The sequence below is a fragment of the Oncorhynchus kisutch genome, unplaced genomic scaffold (assembly GCF_002021735.2).
Source record: "Oncorhynchus kisutch isolate 150728-3 unplaced genomic scaffold, Okis_V2 Okis07a-Okis12b_hom, whole genome shotgun sequence".
Classification (NCBI taxonomy): domain Eukaryota; kingdom Metazoa; phylum Chordata; class Actinopteri; order Salmoniformes; family Salmonidae; genus Oncorhynchus; species Oncorhynchus kisutch.
The window spans coordinates 4007223-4034977 of NW_022261984.1; the positions used below are offsets into that span (position 1 = coordinate 4007223).

At 43.1% G+C, this 27755-nt stretch overlaps 2 protein-coding genes across 4 annotated transcripts in view; both read right to left on the reverse strand.

Moving 5' to 3' along the window:
* The window catches only part of LOC109901308 (semaphorin-4E), a 330201-nt gene that overhangs the window by 164548 nt on the left and 137898 nt on the right, over positions 1-27755 (reverse strand). The window lies entirely within an intron of this gene.
* Positions 1584-27286, reverse strand: LOC116360152 (C-type lectin domain family 4 member M-like). The gene is made up of 6 exons (XM_031814919.1): positions 27080-27286; positions 3066-3167; positions 2665-2961; positions 2402-2544; positions 2166-2269; positions 1584-1958 (listed from the first exon to the last, which is right to left on the reverse strand). The coding sequence occupies exons 1-6, from the start codon at positions 27270-27272 to the stop codon at positions 1826-1828; spliced, it is 972 nt and encodes a 323-aa protein (XP_031670779.1). The 5' UTR covers positions 27273-27286; the 3' UTR covers positions 1584-1825.

Genomic DNA, 27755 nt, shown 5'->3' on the forward strand with positions numbered 1-27755 from the left:
GAGGAGATGGGAGGAGATGTGAGGAGAGGAGATGGGGGAAAGGAGACAGGAGAGGAGAGGAGAGGAGAGGAGAGGAGAGGAGAGGAGAGGAGAGGAGAGGAGAGGAGAGGAGAGGAGAGGAGAGGAGAGGAGAGGAGAGGAGATGGGGGAGAGGAGACAGGAGATAGGAGGAGAGGAGATGGGAGGAGAGGAGATGGGAGAAGAGGAGAGGAGATGGGAGTAGAGGAGATGGGAGGAGAGGAGATGGGAGGAGAGGAGAGGGGAGGAGAGGAGAGGAGGTGGGAGGAGAGGAGACGAGAGGAGAGGAGATGGGGGAGAGGAGAGGAGAGGAGACAGGAGATGGGAGGAGAGGAGATGGGAGGAGAGGAGAGGAGATGGGAGGAGAGGAGATGGGAGGAGAGGAGATGTGAGGAGAGGAGATGTGAGGAGAGGAGATGTGAGGAGAGGAGATGGGAGGAGAGGAGATGTGAGGAGAGGAGATGGGGGAGAGGAGACAGGAGATGGGAGGAGAGGAGATGGGAGGAGAGGAGATGGGAGGAAAGGAGACGGGAGAAGAGGAGGTGGGAGGAGAGGAGACGGGAGGAGAGGAGAGGAGATGGGAGTAGAGGAGATGGGAGTAGAGGAGATGGGAGGAGAGGAGATGGGAGGAGAGGAGATGGGAGGAGAGGAGGTGGGAGGAGAGGAGACGGGAGGAGAGGAGACGAGAGGAGATGGGAGGAGAGGAGATGGGAGGAGAGGAGATGGGAGGAGAGGAGATGGGAGGAGAGGAGACGGGAGGAGACGGGAGGAGAGGAGACGAGAGGAGACGGGAGGAGAGGAGATGGGAGGAGAGGAGATGGGAAGAAGAGGAGGTGGGAGGAGAGGAGACGGGAGGAGAGGAGACGAGAGGAAACGGGAGGAGAGGGGATGGGAGGAGAGGAGATGGGAGGAGACGGGAGGAGAGGAGAGGAGACGAGAGGAGACGGGAGGAGAGGAGACAGGAGGAGAGGAGATGGGAGGAGAGGAGATGAGGGGAGAGGATATGGGAGGAGAGGAGATGGGAGGAGACGGGAGGAGAGGAGAGGAGACGAGAGGAGACGGGAGGAGAGGAGACGGGAGGAGAGGAGATGGGAGGAGAGGAGATGGGAGGAGAGGAGATGGGAGGAGAGGAGATGGGAGGAGAGGAGATGGGAGGAGAGGAGAGGAGACGGGAGGAGAGGAGACGGGAGGAGAGGAGACGGGAGGAGAGGAGACAGGAGGAGAGGAAACGGGAGAAGAGGAGATGGGATGAGAGGAGACAGGAGGAGAGGAGATGGGATGAGAGGAGATGGGATGAGAGGAGACGGGAGGAGAGGAGAAAGTAGCCTTAGTGTCAGAGAGAGACAGAGGAGGAAGAAGAAAATCAAGAGAATGAGGAAGAGAGAAAAAATATAACAAATATTTGTTGTTTAGATTTAGAGGAGAGAATGTAGATATACTGTACTCTGTATTTCACACAGAGTCAGTCTATGCAACTTATAATGTGTCAAAGTTAAGCACATTTTTACTCCTGAACGTATTTACTTATGCCATAACAAAGGGGTTGAATACTTTCTGACAAGACATTTCAGCTTTAAATCTTTTATTAATTTGTAAAAAAAATATGAAAAACATATTTCCACTTTGACATTATGAGTTATTGTGTGTAGGACAGTGACAATAAAATCTCAATTTAATCCATTTACAAATTCAGTGTGTAAACAACAAAATGTGTAAAAAGTCTAGGCTGTGAATACTTTCTGAAGTCCTGTAGCTGGTATCATGACTTTCAGTGACAATCAACATCATAACTAATAGTGAAAGAGAACTATTTCTCACAGACCCAGTAATGGTTAGATGAACACGGATAGTCATGCCATTTTCCTTGGTCTGGTGAACTGTGAGAGAACAACGCACAGTCCTCAGACCCATCACCATTAGGCTGTCCACTCCCCCAGAACCTGCAGTAGAAACAACAGAGTGAGACTGACCACTCTCTCAGAACCTAGAGTATGAACAACACGGAGTTAGACTAGAAGCTCTCTCAGAACCTAGAGTATGAACAACACAGAGTTAGACTGGAAACCAAGAGAGATGTGGTCAGTGTTATTAGAGCAGTAGTCTCTTACCTTGTGGTGGTCAGTGTTATTAGAGCAGTAGTCTCTTACCTTGGGGTGGTCAGTGGATTACCGTCCACCCATTTCCAGGTCCCCTCAGTAACAGAGTCAGTCAGACCAATCCAGGCTTTCATAGTAAGGCCAAAGAGAAACTCCTGTTGGTGAGAAAGATACTGATATTGTCAACTACTATAGACTACATGTGTTAAATACTGGAAGATACATTACTGACCAAGGCATGTTTGATCATAACCCCCCCCCCCCCCCCTGCCATATATCTCTCTCACCTGTTCCTTGTCACTGTTTACGATCACCAGGTCTGCTCCTCTCTTCAGACATTCCTGTCTGCTCTCTTCCCAGGTTTTAGCCTCAGTAAACAGGAAGTACCAACTGGATTCAAACGTATGCCAGCCTTCTCGCCTGGTTTGTTCTACAAGACAATAACATGAATTCCCATCTTATTATTCTGCACATATTATTGTAGAATACAAACACAATTTGACTGCATATTAGATATGTGATGTTATGATCATTTATTAGGTGAACTCACTCAGATTAGATAACTTTGACATGACATCATCTTTCTCTTTCTGTAGCTGGTCTCTCTTTTTAGTCAGGGTGTTGTAACTGGTCTGTAGCTGGTCTCTCTCTTTAGTCAGGGTGTTGTAACTGGTCTGTAGCTGGTCTCTCTCTTTAGTCAGGTTGTTGTAACTGGTCTGTAGCTGGCCTCTCTCTTTAGTCAGGATGTTGTAACTGGTCTGTAGCTGGTCTCTCTCTTTAGTCAGGTTGTTGTAACTGGTCTGTAGCTGTTCTCTCTCTGTTGAGGTGTGATGATCAGTGACTCCATCTGTAAAAGGGAAAGGTTAATCAAACATGTAACTACCACACCATTAATGAGTAAGTATGATTAAGTAGGCTACTTAAGCCTCAGTGACAACATACTAAACTTACAGTAGACAGCCAGGCCTATGATCCCAGCCAGGAGGAGAACACACAGCAGCCCCAGACACACTGCAGCAACTCCAGAGGGTCTCTTCCACCACTGAACATGTACTGAATCACACATTATTAAAGTATGATATTTGGTAATGTGTTTTACTGTATCATTCACAATTGGGACAAATAAATAAAATACAATTGCATTTGTCACAACAGGTGTTTTAAGAAAATCTTTTTTATTTTTTATTTTAATTTTTTACAAATAATTAAAGAGCAGCAGTAAAATACCAATAGCGAGGCTATATACAGGGGGTACCGGTACAGAGTCAGTGTGCGGGAGCACTGGTGTCAAGGTAATTGAAGTAATATGTACAGTGCCTTGCGAAAGTATTCGGCCCCCTTGAACTTTGCGACCTTTTGCCACATTTCAGGCTTCAAACATAAAGATATAAAACTGTATTTTTTTGTGAAGAATCAACAACAAGTGGGACACAATCATGAAGTGGAACGACATTTATTGGATATTTCAAACTTTTTTAACAAATCAAAAACGGGAAAATTGGGCGTGCAAAATTATTCAGCCCCCTTAAGTTAATACTTTGTAGCACCACCTTTTGCTGCGATTACAGCTGTAAGTCGCTTGGGGTATGTCTCTATCAGTTTTGCACATCGAGAGACTGAAATTTTTTCCCATTCCTCCTTGCAAAACAGCTCGAGCTCAGTGAGGTTGGATGGAGAGCATTTGTGAACAGCAGTTTTCAGTTCTTTCCACAGATTCTCGATTGGATTCAGGTCTGGACTTTGACTTGGCCATTCTAACACCTGGATATGTTTATTTTTGAACCATTCCATTGTAGATTTTGCTTTATGTTTTGGATCATTGTCTTGTTGGAAGACAAATCTCCGTCCCAGTCTCAGGTCTTTTGCAGACTCCATCAGGTTTTCTTCCAGAATGGTTCTGTATTTGGCTCCATCCATCTTCCTATCAATTTTAACCATCTTCCCTGTCCCTGCTGAAGAAAAGCAGGCCCAAACCATGATGCTGCCACCACCATGTTTGACAGTGGGGATGGTGTGTTCAGGGTGATGAGCTGTGTTGCTTTTACGCCAAACATAACGTTTTGCATTGTTGCCAAAAAGTTCAATTTTGGTTTCATCTGACCAGAGCACCTTCTTCCACATGTTTGGTGTGTCTCCCAGGTGGCTTGTGGCAAACTTTAAACAACAGTTTTTATGGATATCTTTAAAAAATGGCTTTCTTCTTGCCACTCTTCCATAAAGGCCAGATTTGTGCAATATACGACTGATTGTTGTCCTATGGACAGAGTCTCCCACCTCAGCTGTAGATCTCTGCAGTTCATCCAGAGTGATCATGGGCCTCGTGGCTGCATCTCTGATCAGTCTTCTCCTTGTATGAGCTGAAAGTTTAGAGGGACGGCCAGGTCTTGGTAGATTTGCAGTGGTCTGATACTCCTTCCATTTCAATATTATCGCTTGCACAGTGCTCCTTGGGATGTTTAAAGCTTGGGAAATCTTTCTGTATCCAAATCCGGCTTTAAACCTCTTCACAACAGTATCTCGGACCTGCCTGGTGTGTTCCTTGTTCTTCATGATGCTCTCTGTGCTTTTAACGGACCTCTGAGACTATCACAGTGCAGGTGCAGTTATACGGAGACTTGATTACACACAGGTGGATTGTATTTATCATCATTAGTCATTTAGGTCAACATTGGATCATTCAGAGATCCTCACTGAACTTCTGGAGAGAGTTTGCTGCACTGAAAGTAAAGGGGCTGAATCATTTTGCACGCCCAATTTTTCAGTTTTTGATTTGTTAAAAAAGTTTGAAATATCCAATAAATGTCGTTCCACTTCATGATTGTGTCCCACTTGTTGTTGATTCTTCACCAAAAAATACAGTTTTATATCTTTATGTTTGAAGCCTGAAATGTGGCAAAAGGTTGCAAAGTTCAAGGGGGCCGAATACTTTCGCAAGGCACTGTACATGTTGGGTAAAAGACGGGCGTAATGCCAATTGTTTGGGTAGCCATTTGATTAGACGTTCAGGAGTCTTATGGCTTGGGGGTAGAAACTGTTCATAAGCCTCTTAGACCTAGACTTAGGGGCTCTGGTACTGCTTGCCATGCGGTAGCAGAGAGAACAGTCTATGATTAGAGTGGTGTGACAAGAGATGAAATGAATCTGCCCACTCCATCAAGCAATGGGGTTCAACAACACAGGGCATTCACGAGACCTCATGGAACCATGGACCGCACCTGCAGAAACTGGACAACAGGGAGAAGCAGAGGAGATACCTATCATAGACTTCTCCCAGCTGACGCTTGACATACCACCTACGCCACCTCCAGTGGTAGAAACAACCAGCTGGTATCATCGAGTAGAATCAGCCAACAGTAACACGGAAGCAGCAATATGAGAGTCAGTAGTGAATGACCTTAAATGGTAATAATAGGAAGCTTCCGTTTAACACACAGGCCTAAGGTTACGTAGGTCTACAGCACCAATGGGAACTTCCCCTGTAAAAAGGTACATAAAGAGAACAGAGATCATAAGACAGTATGATCCTCACTGACATATGAGACAGTCTTCATATGCAGGATCATCACAGGTAAATGTACTATTGCACTATACGCTTTTTGATAGACTAGAACAATATTAGAGAACTGGACTATTTTGCCTAAGTACTTATTGGATCACTTATCTGAATATACTTGGTTGAATTTAGTGACCCCGAGACTGAGTCTACGAAACACAGAGGTCTAAACGCCTCTTGAATACAGACGAAGTGGCATCACTCAGTGAGACATCAGGTACAGATGTCATTGGCAATACAAGGTAACAGCAAAGTACCAGTTACAATATATTGAGTCCATACACAGAGTTGGAAGTGTATAGAGATATTGGAATTCGGGAATCTAGCGTCATAGCTGTGAGAATACCACTTACAGGAAAATGACCAAGGGGCTGAGCATTTAAGGTAATTGAACTATTTTTTCTATTTAGTCAATATTGTTAGAAGTGTTAACGCATTTAAAGTTTTGCAATATTATCTGGCATAGCTTAAAGCATTAAGGATTGATTGAGCATTATTGTTTTATTGAGAAACTGTATAACCATTGAATTGTAATGATGTGGATGAGACAAAAAACAGAGTGACTAAATAAAAGCTTGAAACTTTGACAACTAGGCCAGATTAACGATCTGGAGAGCAAACGCCTTTGACACTCTCACTGAACAGAAAGTAACCCTGGTTATAGGTTAAAGTGATTGCGCTAAAGAATATTTCATTGTGTGGACAATAATATATTTTTAAGAAAGTCAAAACATATACCAATACTAGTTTCCGAGTGACTACTAGCTGATGAGCATAATAACTAAAAGGAGTTGTTATTAGGTATTGATATATACAGTGCCTTGCGAAAGTATTCGGCCCCCTTGAACTTTGCGACCTTTTGCCACATTTCAGGCTTCAAACATAAAGATATAAAACTGTATTTTTTTGTGAAGAATCAACAACAAGTGGGACACAATCATGAAGTGGAACGACATTTATTGGATATCTCAAACTTTTTTAACAAATCAAAAACTGAAAAATTGGACGTGCAAAATTATTCAGCCCCTTTACTTTCAGTGCAGCAAACTCTCTCCAGAAGTTCAGTGAGGATCTCTGAATGATCCAATGTTGACCTAAATGACGAATGATGATAAATACAATCCACCTGTGTGTAATCAAGTCTCCGTATAAATGCACCTGCACTGTGATAGTCTCAGAGGTCCGTTAAAAGCACAGAGAGCATCATGAAGAACAAGGAACACACCAAGCAGGTCCGAGATACTGTTGTGAAGAAGTTTACAGCCGGATTTGGATACAAAAAGATTTCCCAAGCTTTAAACATCCCAAGGAGCACTGTGCAAGCGATAATATTGAAATGGAATTTCAGACCACTGCAAATCTACCAAGACCTGGCCATCCCTCTAAACTTTCAGCTCATACAAGGAGAAGACTGATCAGAGATGCAGCCAAGAGGCCCATGATCACTCTGGATGAACTGCAGAGATCTACAGCTGAGGTGGGAGACTCTGTCCATAGGACAACAATCAGTCGTATATTGCACAAATCTGGCCTTTATGGAAGAGTGGCAAGAAGAAAGCCATTTTTTAAAGATATCCATAAAAAGTGTTGTTTAAAGTTTGCCACAAGCCACCTGGGAGACACACCAAACATGTGGAAGAAGGTGCTCTGGTCAGATGAAACCAAAATTGAACTTTTTGGCAACAATGCAAAACGTTATGTTTGGCGTAAAAGCAACACAGCTCATCACCCTGAACACACCATCCCCACTGTCAAACATGGTGGTGGCAGCATCATGGTTTGGGCCTGCTTTTCTTCAGCAGGGACAGGGAAGATGGTTAAAATTGATGGGAAGATGGATGGAGCCAAATACAGGACCATTCTGGAAGAAAACCTGATGGAGTCTGCAAAAGACCTGAGACTGGGACGGAGATTTGTCTTCCAACAAGACAATGATCCAAAACATAAAGCAAAATCTACAATGGAATGGTTAAAAAATAAACATATCCAGGTGTTAGAATGGCCAAGTCAAAGTCCAGACCTGAATCCAATCGAGAATCTGTGGAAAGAACTGAAAACTGCTGTTCACAAATGCTCTCCATCCAACCTCACTGAGCTCGAGCTGTTTTGCAAGGAGGAATGGGAAAAAAATTCAGTCTCTCGATGTGCAAAACTGATAGAGACATACCCCAAGCGACTTACAGCTGTAATCGCAGCAAAAGGTGGCGCTACAAAGTATTAACTTAAGGGGGCTGAATAATTTAGCATTTTGATTTGTTAAAAAAGTTAGAAATATCCAATAAATGTCGTTCCACTTCATGATTATGTCCCACTTGTTGTTGATTCTTCACAAAAAAATACAGTTTTATATCTTTATGTTTGAAGCCTGAAATGTGGCAAAAGGTCGCAAAGTTCAAGGGGGCCGAATACTTTCGCAAGGCACTGTACATAGGTAAAGATAACTTGAAGGTAAGTTAATATAGGAGGAATCCATAACGCTTAAGAATATTTAAATAGGAGTATATCTATCCAAGGCCTCATACTAGACCGGAAAAATTAGGGAGTGACAACGTGAACGAAGGAACAAACCCAACTCACGCGAAGGGCCATTACGGCTAGGCCCTTGTTACACCGAAGTAACTCAAATCCTAAAGTACTCTGCCTAGCCAGAGGACGTGGTAGAGGCTTTTGCTGCAGGTATTGGGCAAAAGTCAGCACCGTGACACTTGGCACCCAACGTGGGGCTCCGATAGTAATAATACTCTGAAAACTAAATAAGTTAAGGACCTATATACCCAGAGAAAGAAAACCATGACAACTACCATAGATACTATGGCAGCTCAGGAGGAGCAACGTAGGGTAGAAAATAATGGTACAGAACAGGAAATGAAACGCAGGCTAAAGGCAGGCCTACCCAGCACTAGGCTCGCAATGTGCGTACCAGGAATACCCTGGGGCCGCTGACCAAGAGGGAACAGACGGCCCCTCCAATAACAGGATTAGGCAAATAGCCCTGAGAAATAAGGAAGTACTATAGAGTTTATAACTAAATAGGAAATATAAATACAATATCAAGGTAAAGAGCAATGGCGGGTTAGAGTCTACTCTTTGAGGAAAAATCCCTGAGAAATAAGAAAGTACTATAGAGTTTATAACTAAATAGGAAATTTATACAAACCTCAAGGTGAATATATGTTAACAGGAGTAAATTATTTTCAGCGCCGTCAAGGCAGGCAGACATCGTCGTAATACGAAATTGGGTTCTAATTAAAAGTCATTCCAGAAAAAGAAGGGGGACCAGAGGATGTAAGTGTTTATTGTGGCAAAGTGGCCTTCTATGCACAGCCCTGGTACCCCATGGCAATGGCCCTGCTATAAGATGGGACTCCAACGAATCTAAGAGACACTAGTGTAATGTTGAGAGCCATGCAGGAAGACTTATGTTCAGTATTTCAGTATTCAGTATTCTTCAAATAGTAGAAAGATGACAAGAATATATGGCATCTGTTGTGACCCAGGGTCATTGAGAGTATCGGGTTAATTAAGTTGAACTATATAATTATATTATAGGTTACTACATAGAAATGTTGAGTTCTATAAAAGTCATTAGTGTAAACAGGGAGACAGTGAGACAGTCAGTCAATATTTGAAAACAGAAACCATATCTGGTACTGACAGTATTAGCTGCGGCAACAGGAAGTAGATGCGGAAGTGAAAAGGGCCGGTTTTAAACCACAGCCATTAAAAGCAGCAGTTAAGAGGAAGTTAAACATAGACATAACTACATTGAAAGAGCTGAGACAGATAGTGGCCCATGTGCAAATGTATTAGGTCAGTTAGACACTGACACAGGAGTAGGGGAATGGGACTTTACAGGGAAGTAAATAATGCAAAGAGGGGACACCTCAGGGTAAAATTTCAGGATGGACTTCAAAAAAGATATGAAAATAATAAAGCACTTAGGGATAAATATGCTACAAGGAGAAGAAAATCTCCTCATCTTATGCAAAATAGCCAGACACAAAAGAGGCCTTAACCAATTTGAATACTGCAGGCATGAAACTGAATCTGACAAAATTACAGATAGGCAGTAAGGAAGTCAGCTTTCTCGGTTTCACAATCAGTGACGGAATAAGGGTACCTAGAAAAAGTGCAGAAAATGGAGAAGCCACAAACAGTGAATGAGATGCAGAAATGTCTAGGTAAACTAGGGTATATTAGAAACCATATACCCAGCTATAGCAGAGTAGCTAAGCATTGCTATAAGGGCATTACCAGACGAAATGACCAACTAGAGCTGTCACATAAGCAATATGGGAAAGAGCCAATAATTTGGACAGACAAAATGACTGAATCATGGATAAAGTTACAAAAGATGGCAGCTGTAGCCAAGAAACCCCGATCTGCCCCTATGGATATTTGTAAAATTAGAAGGGGAGGACATAGATAGGGACGGGTTCATATGGGTGGCCAATGAAGGATCGGAGAGAACAGTGAAGTTCTGCAGTAAACACTTAAAGGGACCAGTGATTAAATATACGTCTGAAGGAGCCAAGATGGCCCTATTAGAAATATATTGGAACAAGATAGTATCACTGACTCAGGGTCAACAAATTATAATAAAAGACCAGGAGCTAAACAGGCTATGGGCAGACAACCACACAAAGAAAATGCTAGGGGTGACAACTACCACCTGGGACAAATGGAGAAATGTAGTAGGAACCAAGGCAGTACTCTTTGTAGCAGACAAAGGTTGGGAACAAGAAGATGAACCTCCTAAAGCAAGGCAAAGGAAGCATAAAACACCAAAAGAAAAACCCAGGGTTATAGTGGTCTTTACGCATGGAAGCGAGAAGTCAGAAAAACCCAGGGTTATAGTGGTCTTTACGCATGGAAGCGAGAAGTCAGAAAAACCCAGGGTTATAGTGGTCTTTACGCATGGAAGCGAGAAGTCAGAAAAACCCAGGGTTATAGTGGTGTTTACGCATGGAAGCGAGAAGTCAGAAAAACCCAGGGTTATAGTGGTGTTTATGCATGGAAGCGAGAAGTCAGAAAAACCCAGGGTTATAGTGGTGTTTATGCATGGAAGCGAGAAGTCAGAAAAACCCAGGGTTATAGTGGTCTTTACGCATGGAAGCGAGAAGTCAGAAAAACCCAGGGTTATAGTGGTCTTTACGCATGGAAGCGAGAAGTCAGAAAAACCCAGGGTTATAGTGGTCTTTACGGATGGAAGCGAGAAGTCAGAAAAACCCAGGGTTATAGTGGTCTTTACGGATGGAAGCGAGAAGTCAGAAAAACCCAGGGTTATAGTGGTCTTTACGCATGGAAGCGAGAAGTCAGAAAAACCCAGGGTTATAGTGGTCTTTACGCATGGAAGCGAGAAGTCAGAAAAACCCAGGGTTATAGTGGTCTTTACGCATGGAAGCGAGAAGTCAGAAAAACCCAGGGTTATAGTGGTCTTTACGCATGGAAGCGAGAAGTCAGAAAAACCCAGGGTTATAGTGGTCTTTACGCATGGAAGCGAGAAGTCAGAAAAACCCAGGGCTATAGTGGTCTTTACGCATGGAAGCGAGAAGTCAGAAAAACCCAGGGTTATAGTGGTCTTTACGCATGGAAGCGAGAAGTCAGAAAAACCCAGGGTTATAGTGGTCTTTACGCATGGAAGCGAGAAGTCAGAAAAAAAACAGATGGGGCTTTATAGTGAAATATAAAGCTACAGGAGATACTCTGACCAAACAGAGTCAAACAATAACAGGGACAGCCCAAAAGGCAGAGCTAATGGCAGTGCTGGAGGCACTTTTACACTCTATAGGGTCTAACCTGAAAAGGATAGAAATAGTGACCGACAGTTATTACTGTGCGCAAGCTATGGCCTCAGATAAAATGATTTGGCAGAATAACGGGTACAGAGGTGCCAAAAATAAGCCAATTCAATATGAGGGTGAGTGGAGGAAAATCCATGAGTTAATGGATAAAATGAACACAGTGGTAAGTCATTAAAAGGCTCACACTGCCGAGTCAGTAAGTGCAGAAGCAGACTTTAACCAACTAGGCAATAAATAGGTAGATTAACTAGTTCAAATGGGAAGAATAGTTCTCTATAAACGAGAAAAAGACAAACTGAGAGCACTCCATGAAGATTGGGGCCACTTGGGGTCCCGAATATTCATGAAAAGACTAACAGACGAGGGCATTTTCTATACTAGAGAAGAAGTACTAGAGATATGCACGAGATGCATCATATGCCAAGAACAAAAGGTTAGTAACCTAGGCAAGATCGCAGGTCAACACATTAAGTGCACCACACCATGGAAGCAAATACCATTAGATGCTATGGGCCCTATGAAGGTGGCCACCTCCTTAGGGCACAGGTACGCTATAGTAGCGGTGTGTATGGCTACAGGATACTCAATAGCATTAGATACTATGGGTCCTATGAAGGTGGCCACCTCCTTAGGGCACAGGTACGCTATAGTAGCGGTGTGTATGGCTACAGGATACTCAATAGCATTAGATGCTATGGTTCCTATGAAGGTGGCCACCTCCTTAGGGCACAGGTACGCTATAGTAACGGTGTGTATGGCTACAGGATACTCAATAGTGCTCACATCAAATTCATCCAATGCGGTACCAGTATTCCAGATGCTTAACCTTCTAACTTACACTAGGTCCATTCCCATTGTTAAGGACTGACAATGGGACTCAAAATAAGAATAAGAGAGTGGAGGATTGGTGTGCCGAGCAGGGAGTCTCGCACATATTCTCCCCTCCTTATACTCCTCAAGCAAATGGTTGCGCGGAGAGAACAATTGGAAAGCTTAAAACAACATTGGGGTTGTGGAAAGCAGGTAGGGACTGGGGACCCAAGTTGACACAGGCCTGTGTGGAGTTAAATCATACTCCCACAGAAACAGGACCCAGCCCCAGAGAGTTAATGGGTTTACCCGGGATCAGCACAGTGGTGGAGATAGCTAACACCCAGTCTCCCCCTCTACCTTGTGTGTTAAAGTTGGGAGACTGGATTAGGATCAAGAAACCACCAGGAACTGATACAGGGAACAGAGTATTATTTTTTTTTTTTAAGAGACAGCAAATAACTGAGGTTGTCAGTGCTAACCCAGTTAAAGTAGACAGTAATATAACAGTAGATATCTCCCAACTTAAGAAAGTATGTCCCCCCAGAGGTGGTGCCAGAATGGTTGCCAGAATCTGCTTAACTGCAGGTCAGGGCTGCAAGTGTGCCGTTCTGGAGATACTATATGGGTTGCCTCACACACCTGGCATGAGGATTTAGTCAAGGTTGGGGTGGTGGTGGCCGCGAACACAAACGTGTTGTGGCAAGAACGTAAGTGTATGGATGTTACAGGGTCAGGACATATGAGCACTGTACCATGTGACATCTGTGGAGAACCAACTGCCGAGGTCCAATACCAAGGACCGGCTAATCTTAGTAAAGGAAGTAGGCAGTGCCTGACAAGGGGAGGGGGCACTGGCTGAAGGTGAATAAAGGGTAGCTGTTTCTGCACAATAAGGCAAAAACAACTTAAGCAGCTTGATTACAACACAATAAAGAAAAGCTTATAAACCATAGACACTACCAAAACCTCCTAAGAAAATGGCATCCAACTCCTCCAACCAATCCGACTTTGAGGACAGGGACCTGACTCAAAGAGACCCTCAGGAGAAGGTAGCTATCACATTGTGTCAACTACTACAGATTATGATTTGGGGAACGTTGGGTTAGAAAAATAGGCAGGGTCAGGGGGTTATAACATTGTTAGCAATAATACTTACCACCCTAGTGGCAGTGATTAGGTTTGGTTTATCCAAAGGACGGATAGTAATGTTGTCTATGGTACCTGTGGTAATACAACAAGTGGCACCAGTACTGGGGAAACATTATGGGTTAATACAATTCGGAGAAACTATGGCAACAGTCTTCGGGGCAATAGGCCAGATAGGAGGCTTTAATTTAATTTTATTTTATTTTAATTTAATTTTACCTTTATTTAACCAGGCAAGTCAGTTAAGAACAAATTCTTATTTTCAATGACGGCCTGGGAACAGTGGGTTAACTGCCTGTTCAGGGGCAGAACGACAGATTTCTACCTTGTCAGCTTGGGGGTTTGAACTCGCAACCTTCCGGTTACTAGTCCAACGCTCTAACCACTAGGCTACCCTGCCGCCCCAAGTAAAGTAAGTAAACACGACAGATACCACAGGGCTATGTGAACAATTGAAGGGATTTGCATACGCTGGATGGGTAATGGAAGGGCTCATGTTGGTAATAATAATAATGCAGTTGTGGAAAGAACTAAAAAAACTGAAAAATAAAAGAAGCAAAATTAAGAGACAGGTATTAGGAAAAGCACTATACATAGTAATATGGGTAGTTATAGCTATGGCCCTTAATGCCGTGCACCATTTTCACAGGAAATGGAATGAACTAAGGCAATTATGGGTTTTGTGCTTTTCTCCCCCTCATATTCCTAGGAAAACCCTGAGAAAGTCGAGGGGGTAAGACCTGGATATTATTTAAAACAAGATGGGGAGAGGGAAGAAAGGGTGGGCTAAAAAGGTAGGATAGTTAGAGTAGAAGAGAGTAGGTGGTTGTGGTGTAAGTGTCACGTTCTGACCTTTATTTCCTTTGTTTTGTATTTATTTAGTATGGTCAGGGCGTGAGTTGGGTGGGCAGTCTATGTTTGTTTTTCTATGTTTTGGGGCATTTCTATGTTTCGGCCTAGTATGGTTCTCAATCAGAGGCAGGTGTCATTAGTTGTCTCTGATTGAGAATCATACTTAGGTAGCCTGGGTTGCACTGTTTGTTTGTGGGTGATTGTCTATGTTGTAGCTTCACGGTCGTCATTTGTTTATTGTTTTGTATGCAGTGTCAGTACTTTCTTTATTAAAGATTTACCATGGACACTTACCACGCCGCATTTTGGTCCGACTCTCCTTTTCGCCTCTCCTCTTCGGAAGAAGAGGAGGAACACCGTGACAGTAAGGGAGCTGAGGACAGAGCCATGATAAATTGTGTGCGATGTGGGAGATTGGCCCCCGGAGAATTGGAGCAGGAAGACATACATGGGGTAGTCCTATCTGGAACCACATGGCTATGCGAGGATTGTTATGAACCTCGTGAGGCGTATCTGATAGAAAGAATAGGTGAGGAGGAGTACTTTGGCGCAGTTACATCCTGGGGATTCGGGGTTAACATAAAAGCCACAGCAGGAAGGCGTAGAGTGGCGATAGGAAGGAAAGAAAATACAATAGTAGACTTCAAAGATAGTAGCAAATGCCCATGTCGGCCAGCGAATTGGAAATATGGATCACCACCTCTGGTGATGAAAAAATTAAGGACAACAATGGAAAGAGACACAAGGAGAGAGCCCCAAGTTATGCTAGGGTACTTGGAGACATTTTGGACCAAAGAGGACTTAGAAGTCCTGGAGAAACATCAGTGCTACATAAGTCAAGATAAGGACGGGGCGGAGTGGCACGAGAGCACCGTCAGGAGATTTGGCCTTAAGTGGAAGATGTTGGATTGCAACATAGGGGCTTGGATGACGGACAACAGATGGGTAGAAATGATGTTAGGAGATATCTATAGGCCAAGAGCTAGTAAACATGGAGTGAGGAGGAGATTAACTGAGGAAGAGCTATGGGCCCAGAAAAAGGTAGAGGGGCAAGGAAAAGAACCGGTTTTCCTTATAGAAGAAAGTAAGGAAGAACATGGAGAGGGACCAGGTTTGAAGATAAGGAGACTAAGAAGGTATACCCCAAGGCACAGACAGGATAATCAGAGATCGAGGAAAGAAAGGGAGGAAAGACAGAAAGAGAGAGGTAGGCAGTTAGTGAAAGGATGGTTTGGTTGTGACTCAAAAGACAATGGCCCTAGTGGGCTGCTAGACGCAGGAGTTAGGAGGCAGATGGCACAGGGGCCAGCCTGGAGACCTATCTGGGCGCTAAAGGCAACAGAGGAAAGACAATGGACCTAGCGGGCTGCTAGACCCAGGAGTTAGGAGGCAGACGGCACAGGGGCCAGCCTGGAGACCTATCTGGGTGCTAAAGGCATCAGAGGAAAGACAATGTAAAACCATACAAGGAGATGGGTCAGATCATAAGGGCGAGGGACCTAACTGGTCCAAAATTGCAGATCTTACTAGCTCAGTAGTAAGGTGTGAGGCAGCAGCAGGAGATCTGAGAAGGGAGCTGAAATACATTGGGGATGAACTTAAAGGTATGGTAAACCCCAGAATTAGGAAGGGCAAGAAGAAGGCCAAGAAAGGCAGGCGACAATAACATAATGGTCTAACCAATCTTCCCTGAATTATAGGAATCTGAAGCTTCAGAGGAAGAACATATGTATGAGGAAGCAAAGATCCTAGGACAATGGTGTATGGCTAGGATGGAGACATTCATTGAACATTTTCAAATAATGGATAGGCCTGACCTGAATGACTGTTGCGAGGGGCATATGTTGTGTTGGGAAAATACCAGGGAACTAGACTTATGTGGAGGGTGTGCATTTAGTGTAAAGGGGACAATACATGGAAGGCTAAATTGTCGAGGGAAAGATTTGGAGATCGTGTGTTTAGGTTGCTTAGAGGAAGCCAGAGATTGGTCAAAAATGAGGGTAATGGTAAAAAGAGGGATGGCTTGGAGATGACCCAAGACAGAGAAGAGGCAAAGTTGAGGGTTGTGAATAATGGTAAAGAAATAGAATGGGGCAGGCAAACAGGGAAGATAGAGTTATTAGGGCTAAACAATTCAATATATTACACAGGATGGAGCCAGGACCAGGGGAGGATGGAACCATCGGTGCGAGGGTTGTTCTAGCATAACCAAAGGAAAAATAATTAGAGATACCAGACGTGGGTATAGGTCTTTTACATACGTTTGTAAGGCTTGCTTTTGTGGTGCAACAAGTAATAAGTATAAGTACTGTACATATGCAGAAGATGAAACAGAGGACTGGCCCAAAGATGGGTCATATGTAAACCTTCCATTGTACGGCAGAATAACTGCTAGATCCGTAACGGAGGACAGTCAGTACCTCAAGAGTAGGTATTGGTTGAAGATGGAAGACGGGCAGGAGGTTAGCTATGGCATTATACAGAGAATAGATGGGCTAATGTTAGGGGTACGCTATGATTGGGGAATAATGAGGCGAGGAACTGAGAGAAAGTAGTGTTCAGATGCTGGAGAGGGTGTGACAAGAGATGAAAAGAATCTGCCCACTCCATCAAACAATGGGGACAACAACACAGGGCATTCACGAGACCTCATGGAACCATGGACCGCACCTGCGGAAACTGGACAACAGGGAGAAGCAGAGGAGATACCTATCATAGACTACTCCCAGCTGACGCTTGACATACCACCTACGCCACCTCCAGTGGTAGAAACAACCAGCTGGTATGATTGAGTAGAATCAGCCAACAGTAACACGGAAGCAGCAATATGAGAGTCAGTAGTGAATGACCTTAAATGGTAATAATAGGAAGCTTCCGTTTAACACACAGGCCTAAGGTTACGTAGGTCTACAGCGCCAGTGGGAACTTCCCCTTTAAAAAGGTATATAAAGAGAACAGAGATCATAAGACAGTATGATCCTCACTGACATATGAGACAGTCTTCATATGCAGGATCATCACAGGTAAATGTACTATTGCACTATACGCTTTTTGATAGACTAGAACAATATTAGAGAACTGGACTATTTTGCCTAAGTACTTATTGGATCACTATCTGAATATACTTGGTTGAATTTAGTGACCCCGAGACTGAGTCTACGAAACACAGAGGTCTAAACGCCTCTTGAATACAGACGAAGTGGCATCACTCAGTAAGACATCAGGTACAGATGTCATTGGCAATACAAGGAAACAGCAAAGTACCAGTTACAATATATTGAGTCCATACACAGAGTTGGAAGTGTATAGAGATATTGGAATTCGGAATCTAGCATCATAGCTGTGAGAATACCACTTTTATTTTATTTATTTATTTTATTTCACCTTTATTTAACCAGGTAGGCTAGTTGAGAACAAGTTCTCATTTGCAACTGTGACCTGGCCAAGATAAAGCATAGCAGTGTGAACAGACAACACAGAGTTACACATGGAGTAAACAATTAACAAGTCAATAACACAGTAGAAAAAAAGAGAGTCTATATACATTGTGTGCAAAAGGCATGAGGAGGTAGGCGAATAATTACAATTTTGCAGATTAACACTGGAGTGATAAATGATCAGATGGTCATGTACAGGTAGAGATATTGGTGTGCAAAAGAGCAGAAAAGTAAATAAATAAAAACAGTATGGGGATGAGGTAGGTAAAATTGGGTGGGCTATTTACCGAAAGACTATGTACAGCTGCAGCGATCGGTTAGCTGCTCAGATAGCAGATGTTTGAAATTGGTGAGGGAGATAAAAGTCTCCAACTTCAGCGATTTTTGCAATTCGTTCCAGTCACAGGCAGCAGAGAACTGGAATGAAAGGCGGCCAAATGAGGTGTTGGCTTTAGGGATGATCAGTGAGATACACCTGCTGGAGCGAGTGCTACGGGTGGGTGTTGCCATCGTGACCAGTGAACTGAGATAAGGCGGAGCTTTACCTAGCATGGACTTGTAGATGACCTTGAGCCAGTGGGTCTGATGACGAATATGTAGCGAGGGCCAGCCGACTAGAGCATACAGGTCACAGTGGTGGGTGGTATAAGGTGCTTTAGTAACAAAACGGATGGCACTGTGATAAACTGCATCCAGTTTGCTGAGTAGAGTGTTGGAAGCTATTTTGTAGATGACATCACCGAAGTTGAGGATTGGTAGGATAGTCAGTTTTACTAGGGTAAGTTTGGCGCGTGAGTGAAGGAGGCTTTGTTGCGGAATAAAAAGCCGACTCTAGATTTGATTTTAGATTGGAGATGTTTGATATGAGTCTGGAAGGAGAGTTTACAGTCTAGCTAGACACCTAGGTACTTATAGATGTCCACATATTCTAGGTCGGAACCATCCAGGGTGGTGATGCTAGTCGGGCGTGCGGGTGCAGGCAGCGAACGGTTGAAAAGCATGCATTTGGTTTTACTAGCGTTTAAGAGCAGTTGGAGGCCACGGAAGGAGTGTTGTATGGCATTGAAGCTCGTTTGGAGGTTAGATAGCACAGTGTCCAAGGACGGGCCGGAAGTATACAGAATGGTGTCGTCTGCGTAGAGGTGGATCAGGGAATCGCCCGCAGCAAGAGCAACATCATTGATATATACAGTTAAAAGAGTCGGCCCGAGAATTTAACCCTGTAGCACCCCCATAGAGACTGCCAGAGGACCGGACAGCATGCCCTCCGATTTGACACACTGAACTCTGTCTGCAAAGTAGTTGGTGAACCAGGCAAGGCAGTCATCAGAAAAACCGAGGCTACTGAGTCTGCCGATAAGAATTTGGTGAGTCGAAAGCCTTGGCAAGGTCAATGAAGAGGGCTGCACAGTACTGTCTTTTATCGATGGCGGTTATGATATCGTTTAGTACCTTGAGCGTGGCTGAGGTGCACCCATGACCGGCTCAGAAACCAGATTGCACAGCGGAGAAGGTACGGTGGGATTCGAGATGGTCAGTGACCTGTTTGTTGACTTGGCTTTCGAAGACCTTAGAAAGGCAGGGCAGGATGAATATAGGTCTGTAACAGTTTGGGTCCAGGGTGTCTCCCCCTTTAAAGAGGGGGATGACTGTGGCAGCTTTCCAATCCTTGGGCATCTCAGACGATATGAAAGAGAGGTTGAACAGGCTGGTAATAGGGGTTGCGACAATGGCGGCGGATAGTTTCAGAAATAGAGGTAGTCCAGATTGTCCAGATTGTCAAGCCCAGCTGATTTGTAGAGGTCCAGGTTTTGCAGCTCTTTCAGAACATCTGCTATCTGGATTTGGGTAAAGGAGAACCTGGAGAGGTTTGGGCGAGTAGCTGCGGGGGGGGGGGGGGGGGGCGAGCTGTTGGCCGAGGTTGGAGTAGCCAGGAGGAAGGCATGGCCAGCCGTTGAGAAATGCTTGTTGAAGCTTTACTTACAGGAAAGTGACCAAGGGGCTGAGCATTTAAGGTAATTTAACTATTTTTTCTATTTAGTCAATATTGTTAGAAGTGTTAACGCATTTAAAGTTTTGCAATATTATCTGGCATAGCTTAAAGCATTAAGGATTGATTGAGCATTATTGTTGTATTGAGAAACTGTATAACCATTGAATTGTAATGACGTGTATAATACAAAAAACAGAGTGACTAAATAAAAGCTTGAAACTTTGACAACTAGGCCAGATTAACGATCTGGAGAGCAAACGCCTTTGACACTCTCACTGAACAGAAAGTGACCCTGGTTATAGGTTAAAGTGATTGCGCTAAATAATATTTCATTGTGTGGACAATAATATATTTTTAAGAGAGTCAAAACATATACCAATACTAGTTTACAAGTGACTACTAGCTGACGATCATAATAACTAATAGGAGTTGTTATTAGGTATTGATATATACATAGGTAAAGATAACTTGAAGGTAAGTTAATATAGGAGGAATCCATAACGCTTAAGAATATTTAAATAGGAGTATATCTTTCCAAGGCCTCATACTAGACCGGAAAAATGAGGGAGTGACATCGTGAACGAAGGAACAAACCCAACTCACGCGAAGGGCCATTACGAATAAATAGGAAGGTTGGTAGGGCCGCACGGCTAGGCCCTTGTTACACCGCAGTAACTAAAATCCTAAAGTACTCTGCCTAGCCAGAGGACGGGGTAGAGGCTTTTGCTGCAGGTATTGGACAAAAGTCAGCACCGTGACACTGGCTGGAGTCTTTGACAATATTTACGGCCTTTCTCTGACACGGAGAGAGAGCGAGAGAGCGTGATCACACAGCTATAATGCTACAAAGCTATATTACTACATGGTAATCTCACCTGTTTAATGTGTGTGTGCGTGTGCGTAATCTTACCTGAAGAGACAACTTCATCTCTTGTACTGGACTTGAAGGCTCTTACGTTGGCATATAATTGGCAGTCAATGTCTGTGTTCTTCATTGCATCAGGCTCATCGTCTTCAAATCCATCTGAGTTTTCATAGACTCCCTCTGACATCTTAACACTTGTGGTCAAATACAGTAACTTCTACATCTAATCTCAACTCTAATATTCATCTATAGCTGTGTCTTCTCCCTGCAAAGTGCTGCGTCTGTGTGACTTTAGGTAGTGAAACTCTTTGTCAGTCAACTACAGTGAAGGGGAAACTGTGAAATTAGCACAACACTGTTCCCCACGTGACTCCCACCAGTCTTAGTGTGATAATATAATACATGATATGACTTGCACCAGCCTTAGTATGACAATATAATACATGATATGACTCCCACCATCCGTAGTGTGATAATATAATACATGACATGACTTTATATCATGCTATATAAAGCATTTGTGAATTCATAGGGTCCCAATTTTGGAGATGCTCAAATAAATTGGGATCTTGACAGATACACTACATAAATTCTGACTGAGTTTACAGCACCCCCAGCCTTCAAATGGAGAGCACATAATGGCTCCCACTCTGTGACTGGTGATGTAAGGTGAAGTTGACTCTAGACGCTGATCTTGAGTCAGTTTTGCATTTCCACCACAAAAGGTTAAGGTTAGGATCGGGGGAGGGATTGCTGATCATAGATCTATACCGAGGGGAAACTTCCCAGAGTTTGACTGGCCACCGACGACCATATACAATGCATTACGAACATTTTCACACCCCTTCACTTTTTCCACATTTTGTTGCGTTACAGCCTTGTTCTAAAATGTATTAAAACATTTTTTCTGTCATCAATCTGCACACAATACCACATATTAACAAAGCAAAAACAGTTTTTTTGAAATTTTACCACATTTTTACACAAATAATCCACTTACATGCAGGGAGGACAAAAAGAAAAACCTATTGTTGACTTTCAAACGAATCATTAGACACAGTTTAACACAATAGTAACACTAAGACATGGCTTTGAAATATACTTGAGGCCAAAGAGTAACAAGTATGCTGTCCAACCAGAGAGAGAAGAGGAAACTGTGGCTGTCAGAGTGAGATGGGAGGGAGAGCAGTAGCAGGGTTAGTAGTTTCCTGTGTCTGTGAGGTCAGAGTGAGATGGGAGGGAGAGCAGTAGCAGGGTTAGTAGTTTCCTGGGTCTGTGAGTTCAGAGTGAGATGGGAGGGAGAGCAGTAGCAGGGTTAGTAGTTTCCTGGGTCTGTGAGGTCAGAGTGAGATGGGAAGGAGAGCAGTAGCAGGGTTAGTAGTTTCCTGGGTCTGTGAGGTCAGAGTGAGATGGGAGGGACCGCTCAATCTATCAAGCGCAATGAGGAGAGCGCTGTCTCGTTCAAGGCCGACTAGATTGTATTTGAGTTGCACGCAGCAACAAATGGGCATCAAATTGGTATATCATATGATGTGTGTAAACTGATATGTTAAACACCAATCCAGGAGTTGTGAAATCTGGCAGGAGACTTCAATGTAGTCCGCCTGGAACGTGGCCAACAATATGAGTGGTGTTAGAGGAGAGACTTGGTAAAAATGAAGGAAGCTTTCAGCAGCCATCTTGGTGACAAGCAGAGACAACAGAGTAGGGTGACCAGATGTCCCCGTTTTCCTGGGACAGTCCCCGTTTTTGGTAGCCTGTCCCCAGCTGGAGCCGTCCCCGTTTTTAACAGTGTATTAAAAACAGTCTGCAAAGTGAAATAATATTTTACATGGCAAGAAAGACCGGGAAGCAAAGCCTACCGGTTGACGTCTCAATCGAGTTGTGCTTGTTTCCTCCAGCAGAGGGGGCTGCTCGCTATAGCAGCTTCATTCACTCTTCTTCTTCTACTGACTACTTGCTGTCGCTAGTTTTAGAGAGAACTTTGTGGAAAACTCGGCCAGAAGCTAGCAAGTGTTTTCTGTTGGAGAGTGGAGAGGAGGAAGACGGGATAGGAAGAAGAGTGAAAGAGAGATAGGAGGAAATGTAAAGATATGGATACAGAGCCTGCCACTTTATTATTCCAAACAATGTTTTTGAGATACAGACTTCTACAGATGCATAATCGAGAGCATCCTGTCGGGCTGTATCACCGCCTGGTACGGCAACTGCTCCGCCCACAACAGTAAGGCTCTCCAGAGGGTAGTGAGGTCTGCACAACGCATCACCGGGGGAAAACTACCTGCCTTCCAGGACACCTACACCACCCGATGTCACAGGAAGGCCATAAAGATCATCAAGGACAACAACCACCCGAGCCCCTTCCTGTTCACCCCGCTATCATCCAGAAGGCGAGGTCAGTACAGGTGCATCAAAGCTAGGGACCGAGAGACTGAAAAACAGCTTCTATCTCAAGGCCATCAGACAGTTAAACAGCTACCACTAACATTGAGTGGCTGCTACCAACACACTGACTCCAGCCACTTTAATAATGGGAATTAATGGAAATTGATGTAAAATATATCCCTAGCCACTTTAAACAATGCTACTTAATATAATGTTTACATACCCTATATTACTCATCTCATATGTATATACTGTACTCAATACCATATACTGCATCTTGCCTACGCCGTTCTGTACCATCACTCATTCATATATCTTTATGTACATATTCTTTATCCCTTTACACTTGTGTGTATAAGGTAGTAGTTTTGGAATTGTTAGTTTAGATTACTCATTGGTTATTACATTATCATAACTAGAAGCACAAACATTTCGCTACACTCGCATTAACATCTGCTAACCATGTGTATGTGACAAATAAATTAGATTTGATTGGATAGAAAGTAGATGTTAACTGTCATATCATCCACTGTCTATCCACAGGTTAACTGTCATAACATCCACTGTCTATCCACAGGTTAATGTCATACCATCTACTGTCTATCCACAGGTTAATGTCATACCATCCACTGTCTATCCACAGGTTAACTGTCATAACATCCACTGTCTATCCACAGGTTAATGTCATACCATCTACTGTCTATCCACAGGTTAACTGTCATAACATCCACTGTCTATCCACAGGTTAACTGTCATAACATCTACTGTCTATCCACAGGTTAACTGTCATAACATCCACTGTCTATCCACAGGTTAATGTCATACCATCTACTGTCTATCCACAGGTTAACTGTCATAACATCCACTGTCTATCCACAGGTTAGTCATACCATCTACTGTCTATCCACAGGTTAACTGTCATAACATCCACTGTCTATCCACAGGTTAATGTCATACCATCTACTGTCTATCCACAGGTTAACTGTCATAACATCCACTGTCTATCCACAGGTTAATGTCATACCATCTACTGTCTATCCACAGGTTAACTGTCATAACATCCACTGTCTATCCACAGGTTAATGTCATACCATCTACTGTCTATCCACAGGTTAACTGTCCTAACATCCACTGTCTATCCACAGGTTAACTGTCATACCATCTACTGTCTATCCACAGGTTAACTGTCATAACATCCACTGTCTATCCACAGGTTAATGTCATACCATCTACTGTCTATCCACAGGTTAACTGTCATAACATCCACTGTCTATCCACAGGTTAATGTCATACCATCTACTGTCTATCCACAGGTTAATGTCATACCATCCACTGTCTATCCACAGGTTAATGTCATACCATCTACTGTCTATCCACAGGTTAACTGTCATAACATCCACTGTCTATCCACAGGTTAATGTCATACCATCTACTGTCTATCCACAGGTTAATTTCATACCATCTACTGTCTAGCTTGGAGCTTGGAGATTATTCCGCAAGTAAGGGGCAAAGAGCTGATTTATCTAACTCTTTACAGACCAAAGGAATTTCCAGAGCTAGAAATCCCTGAGACTGTGTATGATAACTCTGACCCGTATGTCTAATGGTTATTGTAGATGTTAGCTACAGAGGGAGTTTACAGTATGTCAAAGAGCTTTATAAAGGCAAAGAGAGCAATGAATTGACTGACATACCCCAAGGGGGGAGAGAGAGACAGCGATTTCATTCATTGAAGGTAAATCACCATACACCTAGAATTGGTTGTGGTTTATCTGGTTTATCTGTGTTAGACTTGTCAGAGGACAGTTACTTCTACTCAGGCAGACCAACCCTGGAAAATACTTTTTCATTTCACAGGCTCCCTAAACAGCAGCTCCATAAGTTCACTACAAAAAAATTCCCAACTGTTTCAAATGTCCAAACTCAGGCCTCCCCCATTCACTACATAAATTCCCAACTGTTTCAAATGTCCAAACTCAGGCGTCCCCCATTCACTACATAAATTCCCAACTGTTTCAAATGTCCAAACTCAGGCCTCCCCCATTCACTACATAAATTCCCAAATGTTTCACATATTCTTTCAGTTCAACAAGGTCACTACACCTTAATCAACACATTTTTATTGCAAACATATGCTTTACTTCAAAGGAACAGCTGCACTATCATGTTACATAAGCACTCACTCGATAGCGTGAGAACATCCGGACAGGATGTACATAAATGGGCATAACCACGTGACACATAAAATAGATCATCAATCACTTTTTGACACATGCCGAATACTTTATTCTCTCTAAAGTGGTCAGTGTGATTGTCCAGAAATATTGTTAGTAAGATTTACTATGTAGGGTTTGCACATTTTTCAGTATAGGGGATGAGTCCTAAAGCAAAGATAAAACATGAAACTGTTCAATCATTTACATATTACCTGAATGTTATCCTCTTTCTGTTAACTCAAGTTTACATTTTCATTCTGTCATGATTTTTTAACTCCATTTTGAAGATAAAAAAACTGCAGACGTTACATCCGACTAAGTGCTGCTAACACTTAGTAAATCTGGGATGTGTTCATTAGTGTACAAAATAACAAAGTGTTTTGCAATGGTACATTTGTTTTACTTCCATTTTATAAATGATTTTGATCAAAAAATATGTATTCATATTTTTTGTGTTTATATATAAATGTTCCATGAGCGACATGTTTGGTGTCTGATAATTGGGTTCTCTTCAGGTGAAATCATTACTAGTGAATCCAGAACAATCCGTTTCAGGTTATTATAAAATTGTAATTAAGTTGTAATTTTTTTTAGGACATCTCCCTCTGCAAAGTTGGTAGCTAAGGTGAACTGTGGTATGAACAACACAGAGTTAGACTGGCCTCTCTCTCAGAACCTAGAGAGATGTGTTAATAGAGCAGGAGTCTCTTACCTTGGGGTGGTCAGTGTTATTATAGAGCAGTAGTCTCTTACCTTGGGGTGGTCAGTGTTATTATAGAGCAGTAGTCTCTTACCTTGGGGTGGTCAGTGTTGTGCCATCAACCCATTTCCAGGTCTTCTCAGTAACATAGTCAGTCAGACCATTCCAGGCTTCAGGGACTGAGTAAAACTCATTGAAGAATGTCTGTTGTGACAGAAAACAACATTGTTAATATAAAGTCTCCACTGTTATTCTCTCTCTCTCTTTTACCTGTTCATCTTTGCTCTCTATGATAACCAGATCTGCTCCTCTGCTCAGACAGTCCTGTCTGGCGTAATCCCAGGTGTCCTTCCCAGTGGAGATGTAGAAAGTAGAGATGTAGTAACAGCTGCCTTCAAACCTCATCCATCCTTTCGAGCATAAGGTTTGCTCTGTTGAAGTATACAACACAAAAAATAAATACAATTACTTGGGGCTTTCCAAAAAGTGTTACCTAAAGGTTGTATACTGTTGACATGATTGAAGCAAACCCGTTTCAGTTCCTCAAGGTTTTAGGATTGACATCAAAAGGAATACCAGTTCAGTTCTTATTCCGATAGTTGTCTCTCTCCCTTTCTAACTGGTCTCTCTCTTTTGTCAGCCTGTTGTAACTCGTCTGTAGCTGGTCTCTCTCTTTAGTCATATTAATTTTATGAGTCTCCGATGCTTCTGTTATCTACATAGGATGGATACATATAGCTACTGGTGAAAACATCCTTTGTTACTGCTACTGGTCTTGGTGGCTGGAGTGGCTGGAGTCTTTGACAATGTTTAGGGCCTTCCTTTGACACCGCCTGGTGTAGAGGTCCTGGATGGCAGGCAGCTTAGCCCCGGTGCTGTACTGGGACGTATGCACCACCATCTGTAGTGGTTGTGGTTGCCGTATCAGGCAGTGATGCAACCAGTTACTAGGATGCAACATAGTTACTAGGTAAAACAACAGGTGAATAGTTCTAATCACTTACAACTAGGTGATAAACAACGAATTTGGATACCAACTCACAGTAGACAGACAGATCTATGATCCCAGCCATTAAAACACACAGCAGCCCCAGACACACTGCAAAAACTGGGAAGGGTCTCTTCCCTGAGCTATCAGGCCCTGTAGGCACATCAAATAAATGTTTGTGTGTGAGTGTGTGTGAGTGTGTGTGTGTGTTACCTGAGTGCTGGTCTCCTGGTCCATTATTAGGAGCAGTGTCTGCTGTCTCTTCTCTCTTGGTGATGGTCTCACCATCTCTCAGAGTGTCTGCACTGACGTAGATATCCACAATCCTCTCCTTCATCTCACCTCTGTCAAACTTGACCTTATTGGTCATATCTGGCTCAGCATAGATGGCCTCAGACATCTCCATCAACGTACTGTGTTTTCTGTCTAACAGGTGTATGTTAAGTCTATCCAAGTTCTTGTGATATCGTTACCTCTGCCCTGTGTCTGTTCCTGTTCCTTACTGTAGGTGGCACTGTTTTAAGCAGCTCCAGGATAACAATGGCAGCAACTAGAGGTTGATTGTGTTGTACCTTTTTGAGACAGTAAATTCAGTCAATCAGCCTTCTCTGTTAGAGCTAAAATATGATGGAATGCAATGCTCACGGACTAGAGAAGCTGCACTCATTATTGTACTTTAACATTTAAATTGAAAACATGCCTCAAATCTATCCAAACCTGTACACATGAGTTATCTGTGGTTCCTCATTATAGTGTGTTGTTGTTAGAATGACATTCAGTGGGGCAAAAAAGTATTTAGTCATCCACCAATTGTGCAAGTTCTCCCACTTAAAGAGATGAGAGAGGCCTGTAATTTTCATCGTAGGTACACTTCAACTATGACAGACAA